At 46.6% G+C, this 27249-nt stretch overlaps 1 protein-coding gene across 5 annotated transcripts in view; it reads right to left on the reverse strand.

Annotated features, from left to right (window-relative positions):
* Positions 1 to 27249, reverse strand: part of MASP1 (MBL associated serine protease 1) — a 67139-nt gene that overhangs the window by 12931 nt on the left and 26959 nt on the right. For 3 of the 5 annotated variants that reach the window (XM_045539895.1, XM_045539896.1, XM_045539897.1), the window contains exons 4-11: positions 24928 to 25105; positions 23133 to 23264; positions 20358 to 20554; positions 17758 to 17905; positions 16525 to 16643; positions 15426 to 15504; positions 9143 to 9280; positions 7647 to 7721 (exon numbers count right to left, since the gene is read on the reverse strand). In XM_045539895.1, the coding sequence (XP_045395851.1) occupies positions 7647 to 7721; positions 9143 to 9280; positions 15426 to 15504; positions 16525 to 16643; positions 17758 to 17905; positions 20358 to 20554; positions 23133 to 23264; positions 24928 to 25105 (1066 nt within the window). Of the gene's footprint in view, positions 1 to 1125; positions 3598 to 7646; positions 7722 to 9142; positions 9281 to 15425; positions 15505 to 16524; positions 16644 to 17757; positions 17906 to 20357; positions 20555 to 23132; positions 23265 to 24927; positions 25106 to 27249 lie in introns of those variants that run through there. The other 2 variants (XM_045539894.1, XM_045539892.1) reach the window with 1 other exon arrangement.

Consider the following 27249-nt stretch of genomic DNA (forward strand, 5'->3'; position numbering starts at 1 on the left):
GTACCCCAGGGTCTGAATATGTCACAACATAAAGTCCAAATACCTAGAAGAAAATGAAAATCAGAAATATAACAGAACATCAGACGTAATAGTCCTTGAAGCCAGCAACATATAAAAATGTAAAGCATAATTTATGCTTCTTTTTGTTCTCAGTAGTGTAAAAAGCATGACGTTTTCATTAAGATACAAACCAAAAACAAAGGCAAACCAGATTGCGTCCCCTGGCAAGCCCTCACTCTCAGGTTAGCTTTGCCACACAGGCACCCCCATGCCTGCACTTTCTGAGAGATGCCTACAGTCCAAGCCCTGCCGAATATACCACTTAAATGCATTTAAACGGCCTGCCCCATGTCTGCACTGCCTCAGCCCTAGGCTGGTGGTTCTTCACCATCTCTCATCAGGGCAGTTGCAGCAGCTTCATAGCTGCCATCGCTAGCTCACCTCCCCACTTTCCACACCGTGCTGCCTGCCCTCAGACCTGCTGAATTCAAAATTTCTGATGGGTGAGACCCAGCAGTTGGCACTTTTAACAAAGCTCCCCCGGTGGTTCTGATATATATATATCCTAAACTTAGAGAATCACTGGTTCCAGAACAGAGTCCAAATAGAGTATGGCTTGTAAGACTCCTCACACTCTAACAACGCCCGCTGCTCCCACTGGCCTGACTTCCTGCTTCAGTATCTTTGTCCACTCTGCCCCTTCCCTCCCACCTCCTGGTGCATCCTTTGAAGCCTCTGCAAAGCTATTCCAGTCCCTTCTAGCTGTGTGAATCCCTCCGTCCTTTAAGTCCCCATAGTACTTCAATCTCTATTCCTCTTACGTTTAACTCCTTTCGCCTGTGTGAGAGCTTTGCGCACACAACCTTGTTTTTCAGGCTAGTTTGAAGTCAAGGACTTAAATGGCAGCACATAAATGAAGGAACATGCGGCCTCTGAGAAGGAAACCCATCAGTGTACCAACTCCTTTCTTCATTGCCTCTTCCTGGATGATGTCCAGGTGCCAAAGATTGTACTTTTTCTGTAGCAAGGGAGATTTTGGCTTAAAAAGGGGCTGATTTTTTTTTTCAAAAAGTCAAAACCAACAAACATACTTCAACAACAATAACCAAACACCCAAACGGAGGCTGTTGGTTATCCACAGAGGGTTTATTTCCACTTTAGACCACTGGCAGGAGAAACAGATTGCAGAGGCCCCTTACAGAGTAGTGAAGCATGTGATATAAAATATACAAAATACAGCATCCTCTACATGTGCTGTTCGCAGACATAGGAGTGTGCTCTGATGAACCAATGGGAAAGCGGACACTTCCCTGTTGTTCTCCTGGAATCCCTGTCCCAGGGTTCCCTGGCTGCCTCTCTCTGATGGAGATTCCCAAGAGAGAGTGCTCCAGGGGGAAGGAGGACAATCGAACCTGTGAGAGCCAGCGACATGCTCCTGGCAATCACGGCAGCTCTGAGTGCTAGAGGGTCCTCTTGCCTTCCTTTTACTGGTGGGGACACTGAGGCTCTGAGAAGGAAAATGATTTGTCAAAGGTTACACAGCCAGTTGGGGCCAGAGCTGGAGCTAGAACCCAGGACTTAGCTCTCCATCTCTTTTCACTGCCTGTCACGGGTGAGTCTCTCCTTCCCTTGACCTCTGGTCCCTGGAAAACAAAGAAGTAGATCCCTCTGCACATCCTGCTGGGAAGATTCTCCACCCGGCTCAGGCCCAGGGATGCTGGGCAGCCTGGCAGGACTTGGGTGACTCCTAATGTCCCAAGCCCACCCTTTCTTCCATCATCCTGCCCAAAAGCACAGCAGGGCACAGTGCGGGTCTTTTCTTTTTCCAAATAATCAGCCAAGTCTTCACATCCGGGGCTGGAGCTCAGGTAGCCTTTCTAGATGATACATTTAAAGGCTGAAAAGTTGCTTTGTGCTTGTTTGGAGCAGCAGGTTGGACACCCTGTGGTGTCAGCTGGTGTTCGAGAGTGGCATATGGGCCCAAATGACGTGTTCTGAGTCAACAGTAGGAATTTAAGGAGTTGGAGGAGCCTCCTACTGCTATTCTACTCGCTCCAATAAACATGAACCTTCCCAACTTTCTCTTTGCCCTTTGAAATTCCTATAATGGGGAACATAAGGGATAAGGCTTAGATTGCAAGAAGCTTTTGGGAAAGAAACCCCAGGGCTGAAAGTGCTCCGATGCATTACACTAGGAGAGGGGGCCTCCAGGCTGTGAGCCCTATCTCGCAAGACCTCAGTGATTTTCTCCTAGAGGCAGAGCTGGGAAAATATATAGACTAGAGTTTAGTTCAATGTAAAGAACCATTTTGTAATAATCAGGTCCAAGCTCAGTTACATCAACAGTGAGACCAATAGGTTTGATAAATGGTGAGGAGTGAATGAAGGCCACAGGGATGAAGCCGGGCACGGCCTGGCCAGGAGTGCTGGGGTTGGCCCAGAGGCCTTGGTCCAGCTCCCTCCTTGTATTGCTGGGGAAACTGAGGCCCAGAGAGGGGACGGGACTTGGACACAGTCAAGGGCCCAGGTCTCTTGCCTAGAGCCTTTTCCCTGACCCACACTGCTGTCTTGCAGGAGGATGGCGTCTCTGCTCGGTCAGTGTGTTCCATTCTATGTGGCCTGGTCAGGAACATGGAGTGTGCTGCTGGAAGTGTGTGGTGTAGCCTCGCTCAGCCTGGGGCAGAGTAGATAGGCCCTGAGGAAGTGAGTCAGCTCACCGCTCTACCTGGAGCTCCCCCAGACTTTGCGGAGAGCCCATCTGCTCCCACACCCAGTCCACATAGTTGGAGACCTTCGTGTAGACTCCATAGACCTGCTTGCTGCCACATTCTTCAGGTCCACCCCAGGACACCAGCCCATGGGCCACCCAGCGCTGGCTCAAGTCATCAAGGATGATGAAGGCCCCACCACTATCTCCAAGGCAAGTGTCCTTGCCGCCCTCATAGTAGCCAGCGCAGAACATGTTCTCTGTGACGCTGTAGTTGCCGGAGCGGGACTCATAGCTGGTTTTGCACTCAGCGTGCGGCACCACGGGTAACTTGACATACTGTAGGACATCCGACAGGGTCCGCGTGCCACTGCTGATGATCTCATCCACCGTCACGTTGGGATTGGAGATGCCCCAGCCGGCCACCAGGCCCAGCACGTGGGGGGCTGGGCCTTCGGGCTCGAGCCTGGGCAGGCAGACAGGCATGACGTGGGGCCCCAGGGGCACGGGCTCCCGCAGCTGCACCAGAGCTATGTCGTGGTTGTAGTTCTGGATGTTGAAGTCTGGGTGGAGCACCACCCGGGCAGCTGAGCTGTTGACTGCCCCCGATTTGTCCCGCACGTCGTGCAGGCCAAGGTAGACAGTGACGTGCTCCTTGGAGACTGGAATCACCGTATTGTCCCTACGCTGCGAGCGCAGCACATGGGCCGCTGTGAGGATCCAGGACTCAGAGAGCAAGGCCCCGCTCCCAAACCACTTGTCATTTGGCACCCTCGAGGTGTCCTCCACCACTATCAGGGCCTGCCACGGGAAGAGGCCGGGCTCAGCGTTCCGGCCGCCGATGATCCGCTTGACCAGGTTAGGCAGGGAGCGGGAGGGCTGACCACACACTGTAAGGAGAAGCGGGGTGGGGACAGGAGATAGACTGATCAGGTCAGCCATGTGAAAGGAGCCTCTAAGAGAAATTCAAATCTCACCCACTATAGATTATGCCACGGTGGGACCCTAACCTGCATGGGCCATGCTAGCCTGGGAGAGCCCTGTCTAGGGTCACTTTGGTTCTAAGTCTCTCCAGGCCAGCCCATCTCCAGTCTGGCCCTTCTCTAGCTGGGCCTCTGGACTGGACCGTTTCATGCTTGGGCCTTCTCCATCCTAAACCACCTCTGGCTAAGACCACTTTGGGCCTGGACCATCTACAGCCAGGCCTGTCCCTGGCAGTGCCACTTCTCCCCTTTCTTCCCTAGAAAAGACAAGTCTCATCCCAGAAGGGGGCCACATAGTGGGCACTTAGAAAACTTTCTAAAGTTTTCTCTCCATGTCCATGAGCATGGAGAGATGGAAGGAACCTAAAAGGCCATCTAGCCGGCTACAGCAAACACTGGACTGGGAATCAGAACACCGGGAGCCTTCATCAGGGTTTTCTCTTCTGTTTTCTATGTTACTCTGAGCCCACAAATTTCCCTCTCCGATTCCAATTTTTCTGATCTGCCAAATGAGGCAGGTGGTCAAGATGATCTCCAAGAAATTTTCACATTCCAAACACCTGTGGTTTTTATTTCACTTGCCCTGGCCACTGTCGTTTCGTAGGTGAGTAAAACTCTTCCTGGGTTAAGTGATTAGCCTAAGGTGACATGGCTGTCAAGTTGATAGCAGGGGCATAACTAGATTCTAAAATGGATGGCTTGTCCTTTATTGCACACTGCCTCGTTACATATGAAGAGCATGGTCGTGGGCCCACAAACTTTTTCTTCTCTGTCCTACAGGACTCATGCTGCCTATCTATGCCTGTGAATCAGACCCAGGGCATCCAGGGTTGGGGAAAGTGGCATAATCTACAAGCAATGATGCATGAGCCCTGCTCTGGGCCACCCATCATTGCACCCAGGAGCCCTGTAGTACCTTAGGGGAAGAAGAAAGGTCTGAGCAAACTTCATTCCACTGAGTTGCACCCTGAGCATGCACATGCACCACCAGCTTCCTGCAGCAAAAGGCCTCTGGCCCATGAGCAGAGGGTCTTCAGTACCAGCCCCCTGCTGGCTAAGAACAAGCTCACATGGGTCCTTCCCAGGCAGGGTGCTTGGGCCTGGGACGTAAGCCTGGTGTGGGTATGGGCCTCCTCCCGGTTGCAAATGGCCAGGCTACACTCCTTAGCCTGGAACCTTTCGGCAATCCTTTAGATACCGTGAAACATTCGCGTTTTCTTGGTAACTTTGAGAGAGCAGTTTCGGCAACCTAATGTTTTTCAGATGCTCTTCTTGCTGATACCAAATGCTTCTTGTGTGATCCTGAGGCAACCTGTCATTCACCCCAGGCCAGATGTAAATTGGCTTTTGTAACCTCTGTGGCCTGGCCTTTCAAAGTTGAAGGCCAGCCTCCCCATTACAAGCAGCAGCCTGCAAGGTGACATCTCAAGGCAGAGCTGTGACCGGCCCTACATAACAACTCATTTAGTGCTGCAAGGCCTTCATCTGCTGAGGGACATGTCTGTGGCTCAGTCCATGGTCACAACAAAGCCAGCACTGATCAATGCCTTTCCTCAACCAAGGTGCTGATGGCACACCCCAGGTCACAGAAGATCAGAGCCAAAGAGACCCTGGAGAATAGCTAATTTTCAGATGGAAAAATGGAAGTTCAGAGAAGGCAAGTGACTTACTCAAAGTTGTTAGTGGTAGAGCCAGAAGTGGGACCTGTTTCTCCTGACTCTAGTTTCATGTATCCACTAAAATCTATTTTTCTCCTTGATGTACTCCTGTCCTTTCAAGAGGCTAAATGATACAACACGCCCTTTGGAGAGCCCATTGAAATGGGGTCATTCTTATTGGCTGCTGCCATTCCCTACCCAGTCTTTCCTGAGACAAAGGAATTTTCTTGAAATGTTAGCTTTGGCTGTGCTGAAGCAAGATTTGGGCTCTAGAAGACAATGGGTAGTGAGGGAGGGCCCTTGAAACAAAGATGTGCTGCTCTAGGATCCTGGATTCATGAGCATGATGTGGAAAATGACCAGAGTCAAAGAATAGCTAAGCATTGCTTATGATGACATCAAAATTCTTCAGTTCACCTTCCAGCTCTGCCCCTAACTCCCTGGGGGTAGCCTTGGACAAATCACTACACCATTCCATAGTTTTCTCATTTGTAAGATAAGAGGGCAAATAATACTTGATTAACAGGCACTCTGGAAGAGTAGGCTTTGTAATCCTAAATGAAATGACTTTCTCTATTCTGGCACGCATCCTCGTTCAATCTCAGGGTTTTAAGAGGAGATAACCTAGAAATTTCTGGCCTGGTCCAATGATACAACATGGTTCTCCCAAGCACTGAGAGTTAAAAGCATTTTGTGACTCTTTGTACACAAGATGGTTTGTACAAACATAGAGAATGATGACCATTGAAAGTCATGGGATGACCTAGGTCTCCTGGTCCTGCCCCCTCACTTTTGAGATATGGAATCCCCACCCTACAGAGATATGATTCCTTACAAAGATCATAGTTAAGAAACAGTAGCACCAGCACTAGAATCCAGGCCCCTGACTCACAGCTCAGCACATCTTCCCCTTCCCAAGGTTGCAACATGGTTTCCCAGAATAGAATCCACTCCTAGTTTTCTTTGGCGCACATAGTCTCTTAGCAAAATCGGGATTTGATCCTGCAGTTTGCCACAATGCCACCATTGCCCTCCTCTATGAGGCTTCCCTGCCTGGAGTCCATGGGTGTGCTCCTGGGCCAGCCCAATTGAGCAGAGTGGGATCAGCCGATGTGAGTGGGGTGGCCTTTCCCTTCTTCTGCCCTCTCACAGGTTCCTTCTTAGGCATAAAGACTCTTATGTGAGGTCTTCCTAGCCAGCTCTCACCCCTGCACTCCTGGACAACCAGGCACAGTTACTTCCTTCTTCTCTGGGATCCCATAGCACTTACAATGGCCAAAAACTGACTCTCAAATGCTAACATGGTCTTCACTTCTTGAGGATTAATGATAGATGACTCCTTAGTCTTTCCATTTTAGTGTCTAATATGTAGAAGCCCACTGAGTGAATATGGAGGATTATTGAAATGTACCATTAATATAATATACTATCTCAGTTTACCCAACACTCTAATTCAGTAACATACAAATGCCACCCAATGCCTAAGCATATTGCAAAGCTCCTGCTGTTTGTGTAAACATGCAGATGCAATTAGGACAAACACTTTATTGTTCAGCATTCCTCAGTGCTGTCTTGAGTTGCTGTATCATTTCATTACTGCTGTTTTTGTTTTTTTAAAAAGTATACATTACTCTGTTGTGAATATTAAACTTAATATTTTGTAGATTATTTGTTTAATCCTACAGTGTTCATTTTGGGGCTATAATTTTCTAACTCTATTTGAATATGTATACACTGTTATTGCAATGCAAATCATTCATACCAAAGCAAATATCCCCAAAATCTATAGGTATAGTGACACTTCCTGTTACCACAGAACTTTCTTTCCATTTTAAAGTGGGGTCAGTGGGTAAACCATGGGCAAGGCAGCAATCAGAGACTTGAACACATTGCTCTTTGGAAGAACTTCTTACTCTGTCCTACAGTTATTTGTTATTTGATAGCATGGTGAATGCTGGAGAGCAGGGTGCCCACTTTCTTGATTTCCCTGGCACAATAGCAGGCGCACACACAAGCTGTGTTGGATGAAAAACCTGGTGGGAAGGGCACAGAACTGGACAGAGGAGACAGAAGAGTTCTTGGCAGGATAAAGCAGGAGGACCATAAAGGCTGCTTGGTTAGAAAAGGTGTGAAGCTGGTCTTCCTTGACCTTTAACCTTTTGAAGACATCTCTTAAAAAACAATCAAAGCATCAGCCTCCCCACCCCCCATCTCCCTATTAACAACCAGAGCACCTGGGGCCTAGGGCCTCAGATGGGAGACCTTGGGGTAGAGGGTAAGGAGACCAGAGTGAGGTACCTGGAAGACAGGTAGGCAGGCTTCTTCCCAGGACTTTGTTCATCCAGACCCCTTGGGCAGAACAGGAATATATACCTGGGTGAGTTAAAAAAGGTGGAAAATGAGAGAGAAAATGGTTGATTTATAGCATATGGGAAATAGATCTAGATTTTTAATTCCTTTAATATGGATCATTGCAACAGTCTTCCCAACGGTCTCTCTGATACCATTCTCTGAGCCTGTCCTCTCTGCAACCCAAAGGATCTTTCTAAAACGGGAATCTGACCATGTCCCTTAAAATTGCCAATGGCTCCCCGCTGTCCTCAAAAATAAACACCACACTCCCCAGGATGGTGTCCAAGGTTCTGTGCAATCTGACTCCTGCCTGTCTGAGAGCTGCTCCCCTCCCTGCCTGAAGCTGCCCAGGCTCTGGCAGGCTCTTTCCCCTCGTTAGTCACACAGACCTGGGCTTACCCTCTTCTCTGTGGTGCACAGGCCCTTCCCTCCCTTCTCCACTCGGCAAACTCTTTAATAAGCCACATTCGTGTCCACCACCTCATTTGAGTCTCTGCGAGGTGTTTCAGTATTCCCTCTTTGAAAAGTGAGGACTTGGTGGCTTAGAGAAATTAGGAGAATTTCTTAGTGCTTGCGTGCCACAGAGGCAGAGCTGATGGCCTCTCTGCCTCCTGAGAGCTCCTTTTCTGTTGGGGACTGTGGGTGTGCAAGGGTGAGCAAGGGCTGCCAGAGGCAGGGAGGGAGGCACATCTCCAAGTGCTTCTCCTCCCCATGCCTCCCACAGCTCCACTGTGGCTAATGGATTGGCAATCCTGGTCCTTCACCCTTTGGCCTGTGCACTGCTGCTCAGCCCCTGGGGCAGCTAGAGGTCTCCCTGCCAGGTGGTGTGGATGAGGCCTGGCGGGGACAGCTGCGGCTGTGCTTCAGCCTTGATCAGGGAGGTGCTGGGCTACCTGGCGAGGCAGACAGATCTTCTCCTCACCCCCCCCCACCCCACCTGGACCCCTGTGCCTGTCGGAGGAACAGGGCTGTGAAGGAAGGACTCCTTCGCGCTGAATGGGTCTGGTCTGGTCAGGTGGTACACTCAGCCGGGAGCCAAGGCAGAGACTGGCTGAAGCAGCAACGCTGGCCATTTTTTGGAAATCCCAGCTCAGCCCCAGGCAACATGAAGGAATTTATCTTGGGAGATCTCAAGTGTATGACCCCTATATCCTCCCACCACCAAGATCTATGTTCATTCATAGCATCAGTGCTACATTTAAAGTTAAAAGAAAAAAAGCCTGGGTTTTGGTCCTGAGTCTCAGTTTCTGCATTTCTAAATGGACACAATAATGGGAGCTCCCGGGCAGTGAGGATCAGAGGGGATGATGTGTGAGACGGCGTTACAAGGCTTCCCAGACTTACAACAAGGTGTTCCTTTCAGAGCTGTCTCAGCCCCAGCCTAACTCTGAGGCCCGGAGAGTAGGAGGTGGACGTGGGATGGTTTAGCACAAAGGGCTTACCTGTGATATTGTGGAGCATCTTGTAATAGGGCTGCTGGCAGAAGTATCTGATGTCAGATTTGTATGTGGTGAGATTGTTCCTTGTGGAGAAGGTGACTAGTCCATGTTCCAGTTCTGCTGGGGCTCCACAGTCTACAACTGATAGAGAAGAAGTGAGACCCCTCAGCTACATTTTGCCCTTCTTCCTAGGGCCATCCAATAGGTCTGACTCATGAGATGTGCAGGTTGTATAGTCTATCTGAATGGCGCACCTGGAATTGTGCAGTGTGCAACCTGTGCAGCTACCAGTGGCCCTGCTTTGGGGTCTCTTCCTTCCATTATATACTACTGTGTGGTCCACTCACCTGGCCTGGTGTCAATTTCAGGGAAGGGGCAGTTCTGCTGAGAGTTAAGCAGACCCTAGTCTTTTACCCACCACGGTCCCTTTCTTTGACTTTCAGTTCTATTGTGCAATCCTCTGTGCCTCTTCTGCCCAAGCATGAAGCCCTTGGCCCAGTGAGAAAAGTCTGGCTGAATTGAACCAAAAAATCTTCCATTCTTTCAGTCCCAACTATAGGCTGAGTAAGATCAGTTAATGTGCTCACATTGAAGTTAGCATAAAAAACCAAAACCAACCAAACAAAAGCCCCAGTTCCTGCATGAGTGCACAGCCCCACCCCGTGGGCTCTCTCCGGGCAGCTTGCTTGACCACAGAAGGCAGGAGGTGGGGTCATGGTGGGCCAGCTTTTACTCTGTGAAGACTCTTTTCTCCAGTTTCTGCCCATTTTCTCCAATTGTTGGTGGCTGGACACTGGGGCTGGCTGTAGTCCCAGTACAGGACATGGCCAGAGGTGCCTGCCCCTCAGAGGGGGGCCGAGGGGAGTTGCCAGCACTGATGGAGTCCAGCATGGTCACCTGAGCTTCAGGGCATCTTTTCATGGCCACATGAGAGACGGAGGACCCAGTATGTCTATGTCTTGTCAGGAGCCTCCTTTAGAAGATGATGCTTATTTCTAAGGAAATCCTAGTCTTAGGCATAAGTCTATGCCAGAGTCAAGGAATCATCCAGGAATCACAGGAAGTCACAGCTGGAAAGGAACCTGAGGTAGGCGATCTAGAATATCCTCTTTATTTCACAGGTGAGCCCAGAGAGGAGACTCAACTAGTCTAACGTCTCACAGTGAGTTTTTGTCAGAGTGAGAACTAGGTCTGACCGTGAAATTCATGCTGCTTTAGAAAATGGAACTAATAGTTCTTAAGGATCTGTTTTCCAATTAAACGGCCTGTCCTAGATATTAGCTGGCTAGTAGTGGACATCAGTTGTGAGTATTTACAAATCCCTGGTAGAATTTCCAAATCCACCTCCTCTTGAATTTTACCTGCTCACCTTGGGAAACAGCTGTTAAACCCTGAGTGCTATTCAGACATTGCGATTTTAACTTTAGGACTCAAAATTCATCTCTTTAATTGACTAGAGGGTTATCTCACTTGAAATATAGATAATTCCAAGGCCCTTCAGGAAGGGGATGAAGGAAGGGAGTAAACGTAGATACCTCTTATCCCCAAGAAAGGCAAAAGCCAAGAAAACTGCTTTTGTCCTGGCCTCTAGTCCCCCTGGACAAATAATCCTTATTTGTTTTGATTGCTTAAAAGTAGACATTCTTTTACTTTGTGAGGTGAGTGTGTGAAGGTCAACAGGATGATAACAAGAGATAATATTTTTTTTTATTTAAAACTATGAACAATTTTAAATTTATTTTCCTAGGGAGACTCAAAGCAGATATTTTTCTCCTCTTTTAGGAAATGCCATTGACTGGTGCCTAGATATTGGTATTGCTTTTGTCAGGCAGTTCATTTTTCCTACAGTATCCTCAAGACCTAACTACCTAGGTCCTAGTGGAGGAAGTCCAGGGTGACCTTACACGGTCAGGCTACTGAGAGCCTGGTGTGTGGCTGGCACTGGCAGGGAGGTATTTTTGGGGTGGAGGGCCTGCTTTCACATCACTCCAGAGAAGTGACTTTGCCCACTGATATAGCTGGTCTTACAGCCAGATAAGGGGTGGGGATAAACAGCAGGAAACAGAGGATCACGTCAGCTTGGGTATAGTGAGCGGGGAAGGGTGCCCCTTCTTCCTTTGTCTATGGTGCCAGGCAAAAAGCCATGTCTCTCTGGGACCTGGAGGCAAATTGTCTTCACGAGGGGTCTTGAGCATCTCTGCCCAACCAGCACACATCAGACCTGCTTCCTCAGCTACTCTATCTTCTTTGCTTTAGGAAGTTTCATCCTTTTCTCTAAAGCTCTCTCTGGCCACTTCCACTCCCTGAAATCACCGCTTCCCTTTCCAATTCCCTTAGCCTCCCATTCTCATTGTTCTCTGGGGTGGGCTGTACCACCCCACACCCCATCCCCACTGTCATCTCCCGCTGCCATTCATTTTCCTTCAGACACACCTTTCTTGACCTACAGTCCTGAGCATGCTTTGCCATACGCAGGGGCTTCCTAGAGAGCTAGGTGCAGGCAGCTCACCCTGGCACTCAGGCCCCAGGGGTGAGGCTGCGGCTTCTTCCCTCCCCTCCGTGCACCCGCGCTCCGGCGTCACCAGCCCCTTCAGTGTGCCACTCTCCCTGGCTGCCTCCCACGCTCAGGCCTTGCATGTGCCATCCTTGCTGCCCAGGGCACCCTGTGTCCATGCTCTGGCCACCCATGAGGCCATCATCAAATACTATTTCTTTTTGAAAGCCTTTCTAATTCTTCTGGCAAGGCTGCTTCCTTGTTCTGGAACTTTTATTCACGTCTCTCTGATGGCATGTATCTTATGGTGCCTGGTTTTGCAATTATTTGGGTACGTATCAAATATTACTCTTAAATTATGATTTTCTCTATCACACCAAGTATGATGTCTGCTAATACTTTGTGGGCTTCCAGATAGTTATTCAACTGATGCTTGTTGTTATAGGCAGCCCGTCTCCTCTCTCAGTGGCTCCTCTAACCTAGCACAACACCTGTCTCCACACTTCTCAGAATTCTGCCCTCGTTAAGTGGCCTTTTAATCACCAAATAGATTGGGCAATCACAATTCAGTGCAGGATTTCTCTGACATGTGTATCCAGATGGTGTTCAGGCTGAAGCAGGGACTCCATAGCCCTTTCTCTATCACTGTTCAGGACCCAGTGACGTCCATGGCACCAGAGCTGAGGACCATTGCTTTCAAATGTGATGCCTATCTTTTTAAAATTTTTAATGAGTGAATTTTAAGAAACACAGAACTTGTAAGCCCCAGAGGGAAATACCCTCGAATGAATGGAATTTCAGCCTCGTGTTAGGTAGGGGTAGAAGGGATACTTTTGTGAATGAGAAAATGTCCATATTCTCAAACATTCACGTTATATGAGCTATCATTTGTTTTACCTACTCATGGTTATTAAGAAAGTAGTAACAGGTAACAATTTTAAAGTCATAAAGTCACAGGCATTCTGGCCCACTTAAACTTGAATTATGTAATGGATTAGAAACCAGGGCCCACTATGATCTCATCAGGCTAAGGTCACGTGAGTGTCTATTAGATCTTGTGTCTCTAGGACCGAAGGCATTTTTCCTTTGAGAAGAGTACAATCCACTTAGAGGTGACAAAAAAAAAATTCTCCATTTTTTTCATTATTTTCTGGAGTAATGTTTGAATGATGGGCAAACCCTCAAGTGGAGAATCTGTGTTCTCACACAAGCAGCAGCTTCAACTGCTGAGACCGTGTTGCCTTGTTCAGAGCCCGTTCTAATCCACACTGAAATGGGCAATGGAGCGTTGGCAGGTGGGGAGGGGTGGAGCAGCTCTGGGACCCGGGGGTCTTGTGAGTGATCCATTCTTGGATGTCTGCACTGTGTGGGGTCCCGTCATTCACTCTGTCACTTGCTCTGACTTGAGTTCGCTCTCCAAATCGATTTCGCTTTCTGCCACCATGGTGAAGATCAAAGAAGGATAGAGAGATACAGAGGAAGGAAGCAGAGAGGAAGAGAGAGAGAGAGAGAAAGAAATTAGCAAGCAAAGCAGAAACAGTTTATGCAGGAAATACAGAAATCACTCCACCAGAATTGATTAAGAATGCATAGTTTAGGTAACAGCCAGTATGAAGAATAGTTTGGGTTTGTGGAGTTTGTACCATTCTGAGAATTTGCATAGTCACACATCCTGGTTCATGAGAGTTATAAAATGTTGTCCCTGGGGGGAGCTTTGTGTTCATTTAATCTAAACCCTCATTTGACAGACAGCATTCAGAGTAGCGCAGGACATGTCCAGGGTCACCACAGCAAGGCAGAGGCAGGGCCAGGACAACAACCCATAACTCTCACTTCCTTTTCCCTCATCTGATCCGAGTCCTTTAACACACAATCCCTGAGGACTCTCAATGTTCCAGTCTTGTCTTTGCATCTTCCTTAGGACCTAGCACAGTGTCTGGGACAGAGAGATGGCTCAATAAATACCTGCTGAGTGAGCAAAGATGCCAGGGATGTCTGAATGGGAATTCTCATAGTCTTTATACAGCCTACTGGGGGAGAATAGGGTCATATTAGGGAGGAAAAAATTCCCTTTTCATTAGCACAAAATGACAGGGTATTCTGTTGTGTGTTAACAAGCCAGGGAAAAATTATTAATCAGAGAAAACATTATTAATAACATTTCCTACTTTCTAAAAGCAGGAATGAGAGAAACCAAACCTCTTCCTAGTGAGAGGATTAGGTAGGGGCTGGGAGTGGGAGATAAGCTCTACCTGAGCCTGCCCATACTCCTGGCACTCCTCAGGTGTGGGATGCACATTGACCAGTTAGTCTCCAGAACAATCTTGAGGACAGGAAACCAAGGCCAAAAGAATCTGAGTAAATTGGTTACAGATACTCAAATAATAGAGTCTGCATTTGAATCTAGAACTTCCTGGCTCCAAACCCAGATTCTGTCCTGAACTCTCCATACCCTCCTTTACCTCCTCCTTCAAAATGACTCCTGGCTTGTCCTGCAAAGTGCTTTGTAGACCGCCGTCACAGCACTGCCCCTCAAGCCAGTGCTGGAGGAGGTGGTGGCTGCACCTGCCAGCATGTGAGTTCCTCCTTGTCTGGGCCTTGTCTTTCCACCTGAATCCCCTGTAGAACTCTGTGCAGGCATCCAGTAAAGATTGGTTCAAACTTTTGTCAAAGCCATAAAATGCCCCTCTTTTCCTACACTAGATTTTAACTCCAGCCGCATCATCATATGAAAAAGAAAAACTAAGAACAAGCACTTTCTGCTTCAAAGTTTTGCCTGGGATTCATCTTTAGGGAGCTCCACGTCCTGAGAGTGTCCCCCAGTGGATTTGTCTGCCTACCGGATGGGACCATTTAGGAGAAAGGGAAGAAGACAGCACTCCTGTTTACAGGAAAGATCATGAAGTGAAGGTGGGTGGGACCAACCCTAATTCTTGACTTCTCACCTCTCCATTCTACAGCAAATCCTCTGTCCCCTTTCCTTCCTTACTTCCCTGACTCTTTCTGTCCCTGTGTGTCTGCTCATCACTGTTGCCATAGGTAAGTTTCTAAAATTGTGGTACTTATAATTCTCGCATTGAAATCACCTGGGTGAGGAGTGAGGGGTAGTGGTTGGAAACTTGTATTTTACAAAGGTCAATAGATGATTTATACAGACTACTTTGTTTTAGAGCCACTGGCATACATTCTAGGCTGTTAAAGCTAGTCCAAGCTCTTTATTTTACAGTTGAGGTGAAGGATCTTGTCCACAGTCACAAAATGGGTTAGGGGCAGAGACTCTGGGTCCCAAGAGCCGGGGAAGAGCCATAACCCCTGCTTCACACAGGCCCACTGTGCCGACCCCACAGCCCCCACAGCCCCCCACAGCGCCAAATCATGAGCTGCCCCAGAAGACCTAGTGGACCTGGCTGGTGGCCACGTGGAGACCAGCAAGGTCATGAAACTCTGGGCACCAGTGACAGACTAGTTTCCTGAATTAGTGATTACCGGACCTAGTTTTGAACCTGGAGACGTGCTATTCCTTTAGCTAGCATGGCAACCTATCTGTGGACTGAAGTAAAATTAGTATTTAGAAGGTAAATGGCGGGGTCACATGAAGTTTCTTTTGGGATCCTAAAGTGTTTTTGCTGAAGGGGGCATTGATACTCTTTTTTTCCAACTCTCGCATGTCTGTTGAACTCCTGCCCCTTAGAGAGCTCCTGCCAAGCTCCTGCCCTTTCATGGTCTCTGCCTGGATCCCACCAGTGTGGGGGAGCTCATTGTCCTCATCATCACCCCGTCAGATTTTCTTACTTTTACAGGTGGGGATCCTGTTGCTCCATGTCCCATCCTTCAGACACTCGATCTGGAATGTGTCCATCTCCACATTATCCTGGGGAGAAACAGGAAGAAGGGAGGGGAAAGAAGGAGCTGGGGGTGGGGTCCATGTCTGCTTCCTAACAAACCAACTCAAACTCCAAACCTGGCTGTCCTCGCCTGAGATTTTCCCACCCAGGGCCTCCAAGGGAAGGCTTAAAGATATGGGAGAGATAGATGCTGAGTTCGTAGTCTCTGTTCCTACTCTGGAGAGAGGCAAGGGCTGTGTGCAAGGAGTTTGGGCAATTGTCTCTGAAGGGAAATCTGTAGCCTTGACTCCTTTTTCAGAGCAGTGGTTCTCAAAGTAGGACAAGTGGTCAGCATCACCTGGAGGGCTTATTAAAACACAGGCTGCTGGGTCCCATTCCCAGAGTTTCAGAGTCAGTGGGTCTGGCCCTACCCAAGAACTTGGATTCTAACAAGTTCCCAGGTGATGCGAGGCTGCTAGTCCAGGGACCCCTCCTGAGAACCATTCCTTGAGAGCAGTGGTCCTCCAGCTTGGCTGCATGTTAGACTCTCCTGGTGAACAACAGAAACCCAATCAGCAGTCCTAGCCCCAAAGGTTCTGCTTTAGTTGATCTCAAGTGAGACCTGGGAGGTGACTTTTGATTTAATGCTAGCCAGGTGATTCCTAGCAGAACCACCATTTCAGAGGGTGGGGGAATGAGGACTGCCTGTCTGCCATGTTTCAAACCTCGACTTCCTGCCACTCACTCCACCCTGTAAGCCTGATGAACATTGTTACCATTGTCAGCCTTGATTATAGAGCTGAATGGATCCATATTTTTAAAAAATTCAAACCAGTCCCTGCTCTGACTAAGAACAACAGCAACAAAAACTTCTGTCCCACTTCCAGAAGTGTGAGAGACAGCCTGAGACATATGCTTTGGAATTTCTGGAGCATTTAGGAGGTTTATGGGCCAGTTAGGAAATATTGTGCTGGGACTATGACAAGCTCTGGCAGCCCATCTGCCCCCAGGGGGTTGGAGAGTTTCTCTGGCCTGGTTGCTGCCCCTCCCCAGGCAGGGCCCCGCACCTTCAGCACTTTGTAGCCTGTGTCACAGCTGATGAGCACTTGGTCTTTGAAGGAATAGTTGGCTTGCAAGGGCTCTATTTTCCCATTGACAGGAGGATGTAGGTCTGGGCACTCATTTCCTGTTGGGGAGTGAATGAAAGAATAGCAGCAGGTGAGAAAATCAGAAGTCTGGCAGTAAACAGCCAGCCCTAGAACGCAAGGCCTGATGGAGGTGGGAAAACCACAAGACTGGTTACTGGAGGCCTGGGCCTTCTAGGCCTTGCAAGAGACTCACTCTGGATCTGTGAGCAAGTCACTTTCCAACTTGGTGGTTGCCCAGATGGTTTCATTAAAATTTGGGGTTGAAAGGAATATTAAATGTCTTTGAATACAACCCTCGTCTGATGATGCTTCTTTCCAATTTCCTCCACAGTAGGTACCAAACAGTGACAGGGAGCTCGGGAGCTCCCTAACCTGCACCTTCCATACGCGGATTCTGCTAATTTAGTGAACAATGCTTTTCTTTTCAGCTGAAATGTGTGCCCTTGTAATTTTTACTTCACATAATTTGCCCTGTTGGGCCACCCAGGAGGACCCCAATCGCTCTTTCCTTCTGAGACCCTTCTTCAAATCATTAGAGAGACTGTGATCACATGCCTCTAAGACCTCTCTTCAAAAGGCTAAATCAGACAGGATCCCCAGGCCTGGGCCTATCTCTGACACTGTTTCCTGGACAAACTCTCTTTTGTTAATATCCTGTCTCCACTCTTCTCCGCCATGGGGCACTGCAGGTGACCATGCAGGCCAGGCCAGGGGCTCCCTCTGTGAACTGGATTAGTCATGCCCAGCTGGCTCTTTTGTCTCTGATGTTCACTCTCTTCTTCCTTGAGTTATTTCAATCAGTTACTATGGGTCAAATGGCTCTGTCAGGGTTTGGGCCAGGACTGGCTGCTTCAGAGGACTGGAGAATGAGACCCACAAGAAGGCAAAGCACCATAATGAAATGTTCTGAGCTTTAGTCCACATCCAAATTCCAGCCTCAGGTTTAGAGAAGCCAGTCTGGTCTACCCAACATTATTGCTGCCCTTGTCCCCATTTTATAGATGGAAAACCGAGTCAGGAAAGCACCTTGGTCCCAAGCTACTCAGCTAGGAGTCCCACTAGGTCCCAGGAGGCATTCTTCTTCTCTTTCAGCCGCTGCTTCCGGGCCGGCTGAGCACAGTGGCTCAGTGTGGCCTGGGAGGGAGAGCTTACCTGTCGCCCTGTAGAAGAGCCGCCAGCCCCGGTTCTCGCCAGAGTTGTCGCTGCGGAACATGATCTGGACGCTGTGGCTCTGGGTATTGATGGGTTCTGGGGCTTTCTCTCCACAGAAGGGCCCCAGAATGTTTGGACCAGCCTTAATCTGTGAGAGGCCAGATAGAGAGGGTCACATCTGGGCACCCGGGTGGCTGCTGCAGGCAACACCTCCACACTGCACTCTAAGGTTTTCTGGAAGCCTCTATGTGAGCCCATGGTATTCTTGTACATTTTTAGTGGGCCTTACCTCTCACCAAAAGATTTCATCTCTACTATCTCGTTTATAATTTACAGTGGTCCTTAAAGTAAACAAGACAGGTTAATAATCCTCTGCTTAAAGATGAACATATCGTGGCTCAGAGAAGGGCAGAGAGCACTGTCTGGAGCACAAAATAGACAAGGTCTCTGCTCTCAAAGAGCCTGTAGTCTAGTTGGGGAAGACTAACAGTAAATAACGAACAAAAGAAATATAGGCTGTCATAAGGATAACAAAAAGTAATCAAGATGATATAGGGAGGGACTCGAGTGCAGCTTCTAGATGGGTGCTATCAAGTGTATAGATAGGTGCATGGCTTATACGCTCACGGGCACCCATCTTTACCCCAGCTCAGTGTCTCTCATGGGATCAGACCCTAATATTCAGTTCCACTTGGATGTTTCATCTTATCACTCTCTAATATATAATATATAATAGAAATATATACTATATGTTTATAACTTATCTATTAATAGTAAAATATATGTAATATACAGAATTCATCTTTTATATAATAGACAGTGATATAATAGATAATAACTTCAAATAGGTGACCAAGGAAGGCCTTTCTGAGGGGGGACATTGGATCTGAGACATGTAGGATGAGTAGGAGCCTGTTTGAAGATGAGGGAACGGGACTTTCCAGGTAGAGAAAACAGCCCATGTAAAGGCCAAGGCCAAAGCAGGAAAGAGCTGGGCAAGTGTTAAGAACAGGCAGGAGGCCAGGATGGCCGGGACAGGGTGAGCGCCATGGCATGAGGCCAGAAGACAGGTGAGGGACGCATTGTGTAGAGGAATTTAGGTTTAATTCCAAGTAAAATCTTACTTTAATCTAGATTTTATGAAGATAACCCAAGATCCTTGGGGGAATAGATTGTGTAGGGAAAGGGTGGAAACAAGAAAATCAGCCAGGAAGCTTTGCAGTTGAGCAGGAGGAGGCAATGAGGTTTTGACTGGGATGGCAGAAATGGAGGGCAGATGGCAATGGGTGCTATTAGCTGATCCAGATTCCCACACACACCAAGTCCTGGGTCCCTTCTATGCCTTTCACCCCTTTTCCTTCCATCTTTGGGAACCAGGACTCCTTAACCATCATTTGGTTACTTCTGCAATCCTGGGTGACATCTTCATCTGGTCCCCCTCATTGTGCAAAGGGGGAAGAAATGCAGCCCCAAGAGGTCACATGTTTAGGTGAGGTTCTCATGTGTATCTCCTGGGACACTATGTGGGGCAGGCAGAATTCCAAGACAGTCCCCTCAACCTTCACCCGAGCGTTACTTTGTGATTATATCACATTCTATGGCAAAAAGGATTTGCAGATGTATTAAAGTTATTCATTGGCCGCCCTAAAGACAGATCGATCATCTGGGTGGGCTTAACCCTTCACACGAGCCCTTCAAAGCACAGTTTTCTCCTGCTGGCAGCAGCAGTAGTGGAAGTGAGGGTAATTTGCAGTGTGAGAGGAATTTGATATAAGTGACCATCTCTTAGATCTGTTGGGAGGGGACAGCAGGGAGGGACTCGAGTGCAGCTTCTAGATGGGTGCTATCAAGTGTATAGATAGGTGCATGGCTTATATGCTCAAGGGCACCCATCTTTACCCCAGCTCAGTGTCACTCATGGAATCAGACCCTAATATTCAGTTCCACTTGGATATTTCATCTGATCACTCTCTAAGAATTGCTGATTTCACTTCCTGCATATCTCAAAAGTGTCTCCCCCACTATCCCAGCTGTGGCTCAAATTCAGGCTGCCTTCACATCTCACCTGTACTATTGGAGTGACCACACATTGAGTAGTTATTGGCCTATGGCATTCTGCTCACTATTTGCTTTTCACATAGCCTCTTCCCAAGCAGGACCAGCACCATAATTTGTGAGGTCCACTGCAAAATGAAAATATGGTCCTCTCGTTCAATATGTATTAGGAATTTCAAGATGGTGATGGCAGGACACTGAACCAAGCGTGGGGCCCCTCCGAGCCTGGAGCCCTCTGTGACTGCGTAGGATGCACACTCATGAAGCCGGGCCTGCCCCCAAAGGCACCTTTCCAAAATGCAGATTTGACCCTGTGACTCTCTTCCTCAAATCACCCTAGTGGCCAGGGAACTAGTTTTGGATCAGAGAAGATTCCTAGACTGGATCTGATTAATATGGTAAATGTTATTTTAAATAATGACTTTTTGGGAAACTAGCTGCTTGGCCACTTATCCTAGGAGAAGATGAAGGGCCCAGAATATCAGTTTTTCCAATTAGCCAAGATTTTACAGCATCCTCAGGACAAATGTCCATTGCAGGCTCACCTTGATGTAGTCATAGGGACAGGGCACCTCAGGATGGTCCTCAATGTCGAAAATGTCCTCAAATTGTAGGCTGACCATGAAACCCTCCTCCAGCTCGATGGTGTAGAAGCATTCGGAGCTCTTGGGGTAAGGGTTTGGGAAGTCAGGGCTGGTGATCACCCCTGTCCTCTGGGTAAAGAGGTTGTCACTGCACTCCACTGTTGGAAACATAGCAGAGAAATGGCACACTACAAGCATGGCCACAGTGGCCCCTTGCTTATCTGTTACTGTATGATTTCCCCAGTAGTCCCATGCAGTAGGCAGGGAAGGAATCAGCACCCCCATTTTACAGATAGGGAAACTGAAGCTTAATGAAAGGATGTGACTTATCCAAAGTCACACACCTAATAATTTGCAGAGTCAAGACTCAATTCTGTCCAGGGCTGTTCACCCTGTGTGATAGCCCTTCTCATCTGGTATAGGCTGGGGTAAGGGGAGTCTGGGATGCTGGGATGGGAAAGTTTTGAGATAGAGCGGTCAGGGGGGTGTCTGGACCTCTTTGGTCCTGTTCTCCCCTCCACCCAGAACTTCACTCAGACGTCTGCACACAGCCACCTCGATCCTTCATCTCCTACAGGCCCCTCACACACTCTCTTTCTAGCCCCTGCCTTGCTTTGCTGTTCTTCATGGTGCTGTCCACTCTGTTAAACTAAGTTTAGCCTAAAACTGTCTCATTGCATATTTCAAATTCGGCCTAAAGTTTTCTCTGTCCATAGTGAACTGTAACCTACCTGGATGTGTAAGCAGACTATAACCTACTCTTGCACTGGTCACTGAGTTTCAGCCAATCACAGGGAGCCAACTATTCAAACTACAATCAAACAAGGCAAACACTGAGCTATAACCAATACGGCTGTTTCTGCAGGTCACTTCAATTTTTTGTCGGCCGCTTACCTTTTTCCATCTATAAATATTATCTGGCCATGTGGCGGCCCCCAGAGTCACTCTGAGCCTATTCTGGGTTAGGGGGCTGCCCACTTTGCAAATTTTTCTTTGCTTAATTAAATTGTCAAATTTAATTTGGGTGAAGCTTTTCTTTTAACAACTCCCTGATGTTACGTTGTATATTCATTTGTTGATTTTCTTGCCCTCACACGACTGTAGGTTCCATGAGCTCAGGGATTCCACTTTGCTCCCACTGTGTTATTGCAACCAGGAATCCAGTGTCCTGGGATCCTAGACATGACCTGGCACTGCTGAGGGACCTTTATTTGCCACTGCACCTTTACCCTGGGCAGAGCTATCCTAGATCTGGGATGTCAATCTTTCTAGGGCCTTGTTCCTTCTGCTCATTTGCAAAACAGAAAACTGTGGCCCAGAACAGGAGGCATGACTAACAAAGTTTCACAGCTACAAGCTGCAGAACAAGGCTAAATTGGCATTCCTTGAGTCCCCATCTGTTTTCGTTTTCTACCCCAAGGGTCCTCATGGGGTGATCTCACCCTCAAGGGGTGGAAAATTGGTTCTTGGTGGGGGAGGTCTTACTTTTCTATGCCTAAGAGACTACACAAACAAATATACGGTATATCTGTAGTGTTAGAATGTCATGGGGGTGGGGAGTTATTAGAAAAATAGTGTTTGAAAAGGCTCCTGGAGGCAGGGGTGAACATGAAAAGAATGACTGAGAAAACTTGCTCTACCCTTAGCCCCCACTGTACTCAGCACATAGTAAATACTCAAGAAAAACTTAACGGAATAAAAGCAATGGAAAACACAACCCTCTTCAGGAATCCTCTGGGGTGTGTCTATTCTTTGCTCTACTATTGCTTTATGCTGATGGGTTCTATGGAGTTTTACTCGGAAGCAAATAGCAGTTTTTGAAGGAGGAAAAGCCACTCTTGTCCCCAGCTTTGCCCCCCTCCAGTGCTCTTTCCCTTAGGTTCCGAGTGAGAGCTCAGCGCAGCCCCTAACCCTGGATCGCACTCGTCTACTGGCAGTTCCCCAAACGTTCCAAGTTCTATCACACCTCTCCATGTTCACAGAAAAGTTCTCTCTGCCCGGAATGCCCTCCTTCTCCTTATTCTTTCATCTGTTATCTCTGCCCACTTCTCCAGGCCTCCTCAGGTCTGACTGTGCCGTGTCCACGTTTCCATGACACGGACGTAGTAAATGTTGCACTTACTACACTTCATATTTGCTCACGTGGCTGTCGCCCCACTAGTCCAAGAGCTCCTCCTGGAAAGCGGCTGAATCCTTCCATTCTTCCACCCCTCCCCCAGCCTGAGACTAAAGTACAGTGGCCGCATGGATGAGAGATAGAAGAAATGGGAAGATTTCCTGCTGTGTCTGTCTTTTCCTCTCTCCTCCCTTTTCTTTCCTTCGGGCTGAGGTCCCTCCAAGTACAGGAATTTAGGGCCATGGAAGAGAAAAGAGAAAGGAACTGCTGGGGCAGGCATTGTTCATGGCTCAGAGAGAAAGGACTGGGAAACCCAGGTTTCCCCCTAACTCTTACATGAGGAAAGGAGACAGGACCTATAGAGCAGAAATGCTGCCCAGGAATAAGGAAGGCCTGGTAGTCCAGAGCGTCTCTCACGCACTCCTTGGAGAGCTCAGGCTTCTGGTCTTTCCAGGCTGGCTGGGCATTTCAGTATCTTCATCCATGTGGTATCTGAGGCACATCTCTGACTTCATTTTTAATTGTTCCCACGGGGTATCTGTCTTTCCTATGAGCTTCATGTAGTCTTCCTAAGGATGTGGCATCTAATGGTAAGGTACAGAATCATCCCTAGGCCCTACCTCGGCAGGTCCTGTTGTCTGTGTGGAGGATGTAGCCAAAGCGGCAGGAGCAGTAGTAGCCACCAATGTAGTTGTGGCAGTAGTGGTCACAGGACAGCTCCTCGTCCTCCCTCTCCTTGCACTCGTCCACATCTGCAGGGTAGGAAGAGCCTCTCTGTCAATGTGTACGCTGTGATGAATATGGCAGCTAACATTTATACAGCATTTAGTATGCACTACTGTATTGGGAGGTTCATGCATTCTCTTATTTAATCTTTACATCCAGGCTAGAGGTAGCTATTATCTTCATTTTACAAATGAGGAAACTAGAGCTCAGAGAGGTTAGGCAACTTACCCGAGATCACAGAGAGCCAGGTTCAAACCCAGGCAACATGACTCCTGGTGGGACCACTATCCTTTAACAGTTGTGATAATAATTGTGTGCCAGGCAACAACCTTAGGAAGCATTCCACATTTATTACTACATATTCCACTACTATTCTCATTCTACAGGTGATAAAATGGAGACATAGAGGCTTTACTTACTTACTCAAAGTCACACAGGTAGTAAGTGGCAGACCCCGGATTCAAATCCAGGTGGGCTGGCTACAGAGCTTGTGCTTTTAATGTCCACTCTATGTTGCCTCTTTCTTTCTTTCTAAGCCCCTAATGTGGGTCAAGTCTTGTCCGACGCATTTCTCCAAAAGGGGTATGTGAATGGCCAACAAACACATAAAAAGATGTTCAATATTGCTAGTCATCAGGGGAATGCAGTTTAAACCATAATGAGGTATCACTATATACCTGCTGGAGTGGTTAAAAATTTAAAAATTGACAACATCTAATGTTGGTAAGGGTGTGGGGCAGCCAGAACTCTCATACATTAATGGACAGATATAAAATGGTGCAATTGCTTTTGAAAAGATCTGGTAATTTCTTATAGAAGTAAACATATAACTATTCTATGAAGCAGCAATTCTACTCCTGTATATTTACCCAATGGAAATGAAAACATATGTTCACAAAAAGACTTGTACAAGAAAGTTCATAGAAATTTTATTAATGAGAACAAAAATATGGGTAAATCCCAGGTGGCCATCAATGGGAGAATGGATAAACAAATTGTAGTATGTTCATATTAATAACAATGGAAAATTACTCTGCCAGTAAAAGGAACAAATGACCGATGCATGCAACACATGAAATGAATCTCAAAAAAATTATGCTGAGTTAAAGAATCCTCCCTCCCAAAATATATTCTCTGTGTGTTTATTTCAATGAAGTTTTATAAGAGGAAAAAACCAACGTATGGCAGAAAAAAATCAGAATAGTTGTTTCCTCTAAGGGAGGTGGGAGCAGGAATTGACCAGGCAGGAGCATGAAGGAACTTTCTAGGATGATAGTAAAGTTCACTGTCTTGTTAGGTGTTTGGGTTACACACAAATAGAGATTTTTCAAAATTCAACAAATGTATACTTAAGATTTGTGCATTTCATCATATGTAAATTTTATGCTAAAAGAAAAAACTTTGAACAAATATTGAACTCTAGCAGAATGATATGTATGCTGAAGTATTTAGTAAGGAATGTACTAATGTCTGCAATGTACTTTGAAACACATCAAAAATATGAATTGCTGAATGGACAGAGGATAAATGGATGGATAGATATGTGAGAAAGCAGATGCAGTAAGACATTAATGGTAGAGTTTATGTGGAGGGTATACAGGTGCTCACTGTAAAGGAGAGGGCACAGGCAGCTTCACCTTTAGGCAGACAGGGAGACCTGGGGATGAACCACCCAGTTCTCCAACTTACCCACAGCCACGTAGTGGGCATCAAAGCCTGTGAATCGCTCCTCATTGGAGAAATCTGACCGGAAGGTGACAGACATGAAGGAGCCAGGGGAGAGGATCACCTCCTGGCCAGGGGTCTGCTCCGTGTCTGTGGTCTCCCTGCCACAGAAGGTTGCCAGCACTTGGTCTTCAGTTTCTACCTTTGAGGTCAAAGAGAAAGGGAACAAGATGAGCAGCTTCCCATTTTAACTTATCTCCTGATCTTTAGAAAGAAAGAGGAAGGGACTGCCCATGAGGAGACTAGACAGTCTGGGAAACCCAAAGAAAGGGGATTAGGGATTCTGGAATTTGAGGAAGGACATGTTATAGGTTAAGGTAATGTGGTCATCTGACCATTCATTCATTTTATTTAGTTCCATCAGAAGTAGCTTGACAATTATCCTTCCTATTGACAACCAATTGGTTAGTTTATTAAAAATAATTCAATGCTGAAATTTTTAAAACTTAGTTAACCTGGCAGATGGGTTCTATGTGCAACAGGAACTTACCACAGAATTTTTAAAAGTTAGTTAAACTTGTAGATGGATTCCATGTGCAATAGGAACTTAACCACATTTCCAAAGCAAAGAAACTTCATGCACAATATAAGTCATTCACTGAGCATCAATGACTGCCTGCTACTGAACAAAGCATGAGATGGAGCTGATGAGAGATGAGTAAGACACAGTGCTGTGCACAGGACAGCAGTGTTGAGATCGAGGAGAACAGACACAGACAGAGCTATTATACAGTGTGACACGTGCTTTAATAGAAGCACAAGTACACTCAGAAGGAGATGAAAGATACCCATTAGAACATAAACTATAGGAGAGCAGGGCTTTCTTTTCTTTACAGATGTGTCCTCAGTGCATGGAACAAGACCTGGCATATAGAAGCTACCCAATAAATATTTGTTTACAAGAACTAAAAGTGCAAGACCCATTCTAAAAACAATGAGAACAATGAGAAGCCAGGGAGTCTGTGGGGATTGTAGGAGGAAATGTACTTGGAAGGATATGTGGAAAGTAGATTATGGCTGGCCTTGAATGTCATTAATGCTGTAACTGGAAAACATTGAAAACTTTTAAACAGGGAAGCCATGTAATCAGAACTATATTTAATAGGTAGTCTTAAGAATACAGAAACTATTGATTAGAATCATCCAGAAAGTGTGCATGTTTGTGTATCTCTGTGCATGTATGCATGCTTGTTAAGACTTAGATGCAAAAAAATTGCCTATTTGCTAAAAGAATTCCCTACTCTGGAAAAGCCAGAAGCCCTGTGCAAATTCAGAGACTCTAGCAGAGATCCTAAAGCAGATTTTATGACAGTCTGATTTGAGAAACTCAGTATGTTAGCTGGTGGGTATATTTATTTGACTATGAATACTTGACCTACCCACTACTCACTCTATTGTCTTACGCCTAACTCCATTCTTTTAAGCTTGTATTTGTGTTTGAAACTTCTGGACTAATGTTTTAGCCAAGATACATGAGAAAATCTTTTACCAAGAATGATTTCTGCTGCCTTTCAAAGTCATTAAAGAAAAATTCTCAAAGACTGCCTATCTCTAGTAGCCTCTAATGAATTCATTGTTTTTGTTCATTAGCTTAGTATGTCAGAAGTATCTTGACATATGACACTTCTGTTTTGAAACTAATGGTTTATTTATTTAAAATAAGTGGGAGTTTTAAAGAAAAACAATTTGCCCTGGCAACAAAACACAAGGACAATTAATCACTAACTTTGGGAATTGAAGTGTAAACAGAAGATGAGATCATGGCTTTGCTATTTATTCCTCTTCTCTGCAGATACTAGGCGAACTCACACCAGACTTATTTATTAATGTAGAATGTGACTATCTGCACACAGTTGAAATGTCACTTCCTTGAATATCCCAGCTGCTGTGTTATTTTGTTTGAGTTTTCCAGATAGCTGAAGATTTACCTAACTATAATTTAAAAAAATTTGTACTGGTATAATGCTTTTTTTTAAAAAGTGCTTTATATAAGTTCCTACTTTCTTAAGTGAAATATGCTGACCCTTTCTTGGTGATCCAAGGACATTGTTATGAATGTCAGCCATCATGATACTACATTAAAGTAATAATCTTGGGATGTTGAGTTGTATAATGTTGCTTGCCCTACGTTGAACATTGCCAGACTGTAATGCCTTAAAATTCTTATTTCTTTTTAATGCAGTATTTTATTTCCTGCCTTTTTATCAGTCTATTAACTGCATTTTCCTGTCTGCTTAGTTTTAATATGTTACAAATTAGAAACCAGTTAAAGTGCTCTTGTTGGAA

This window comes from Lemur catta, chromosome 1 (genome assembly GCF_020740605.2).
Source record: "Lemur catta isolate mLemCat1 chromosome 1, mLemCat1.pri, whole genome shotgun sequence".
NCBI lineage: Eukaryota > Metazoa > Chordata > Mammalia > Primates > Lemuridae > Lemur > Lemur catta.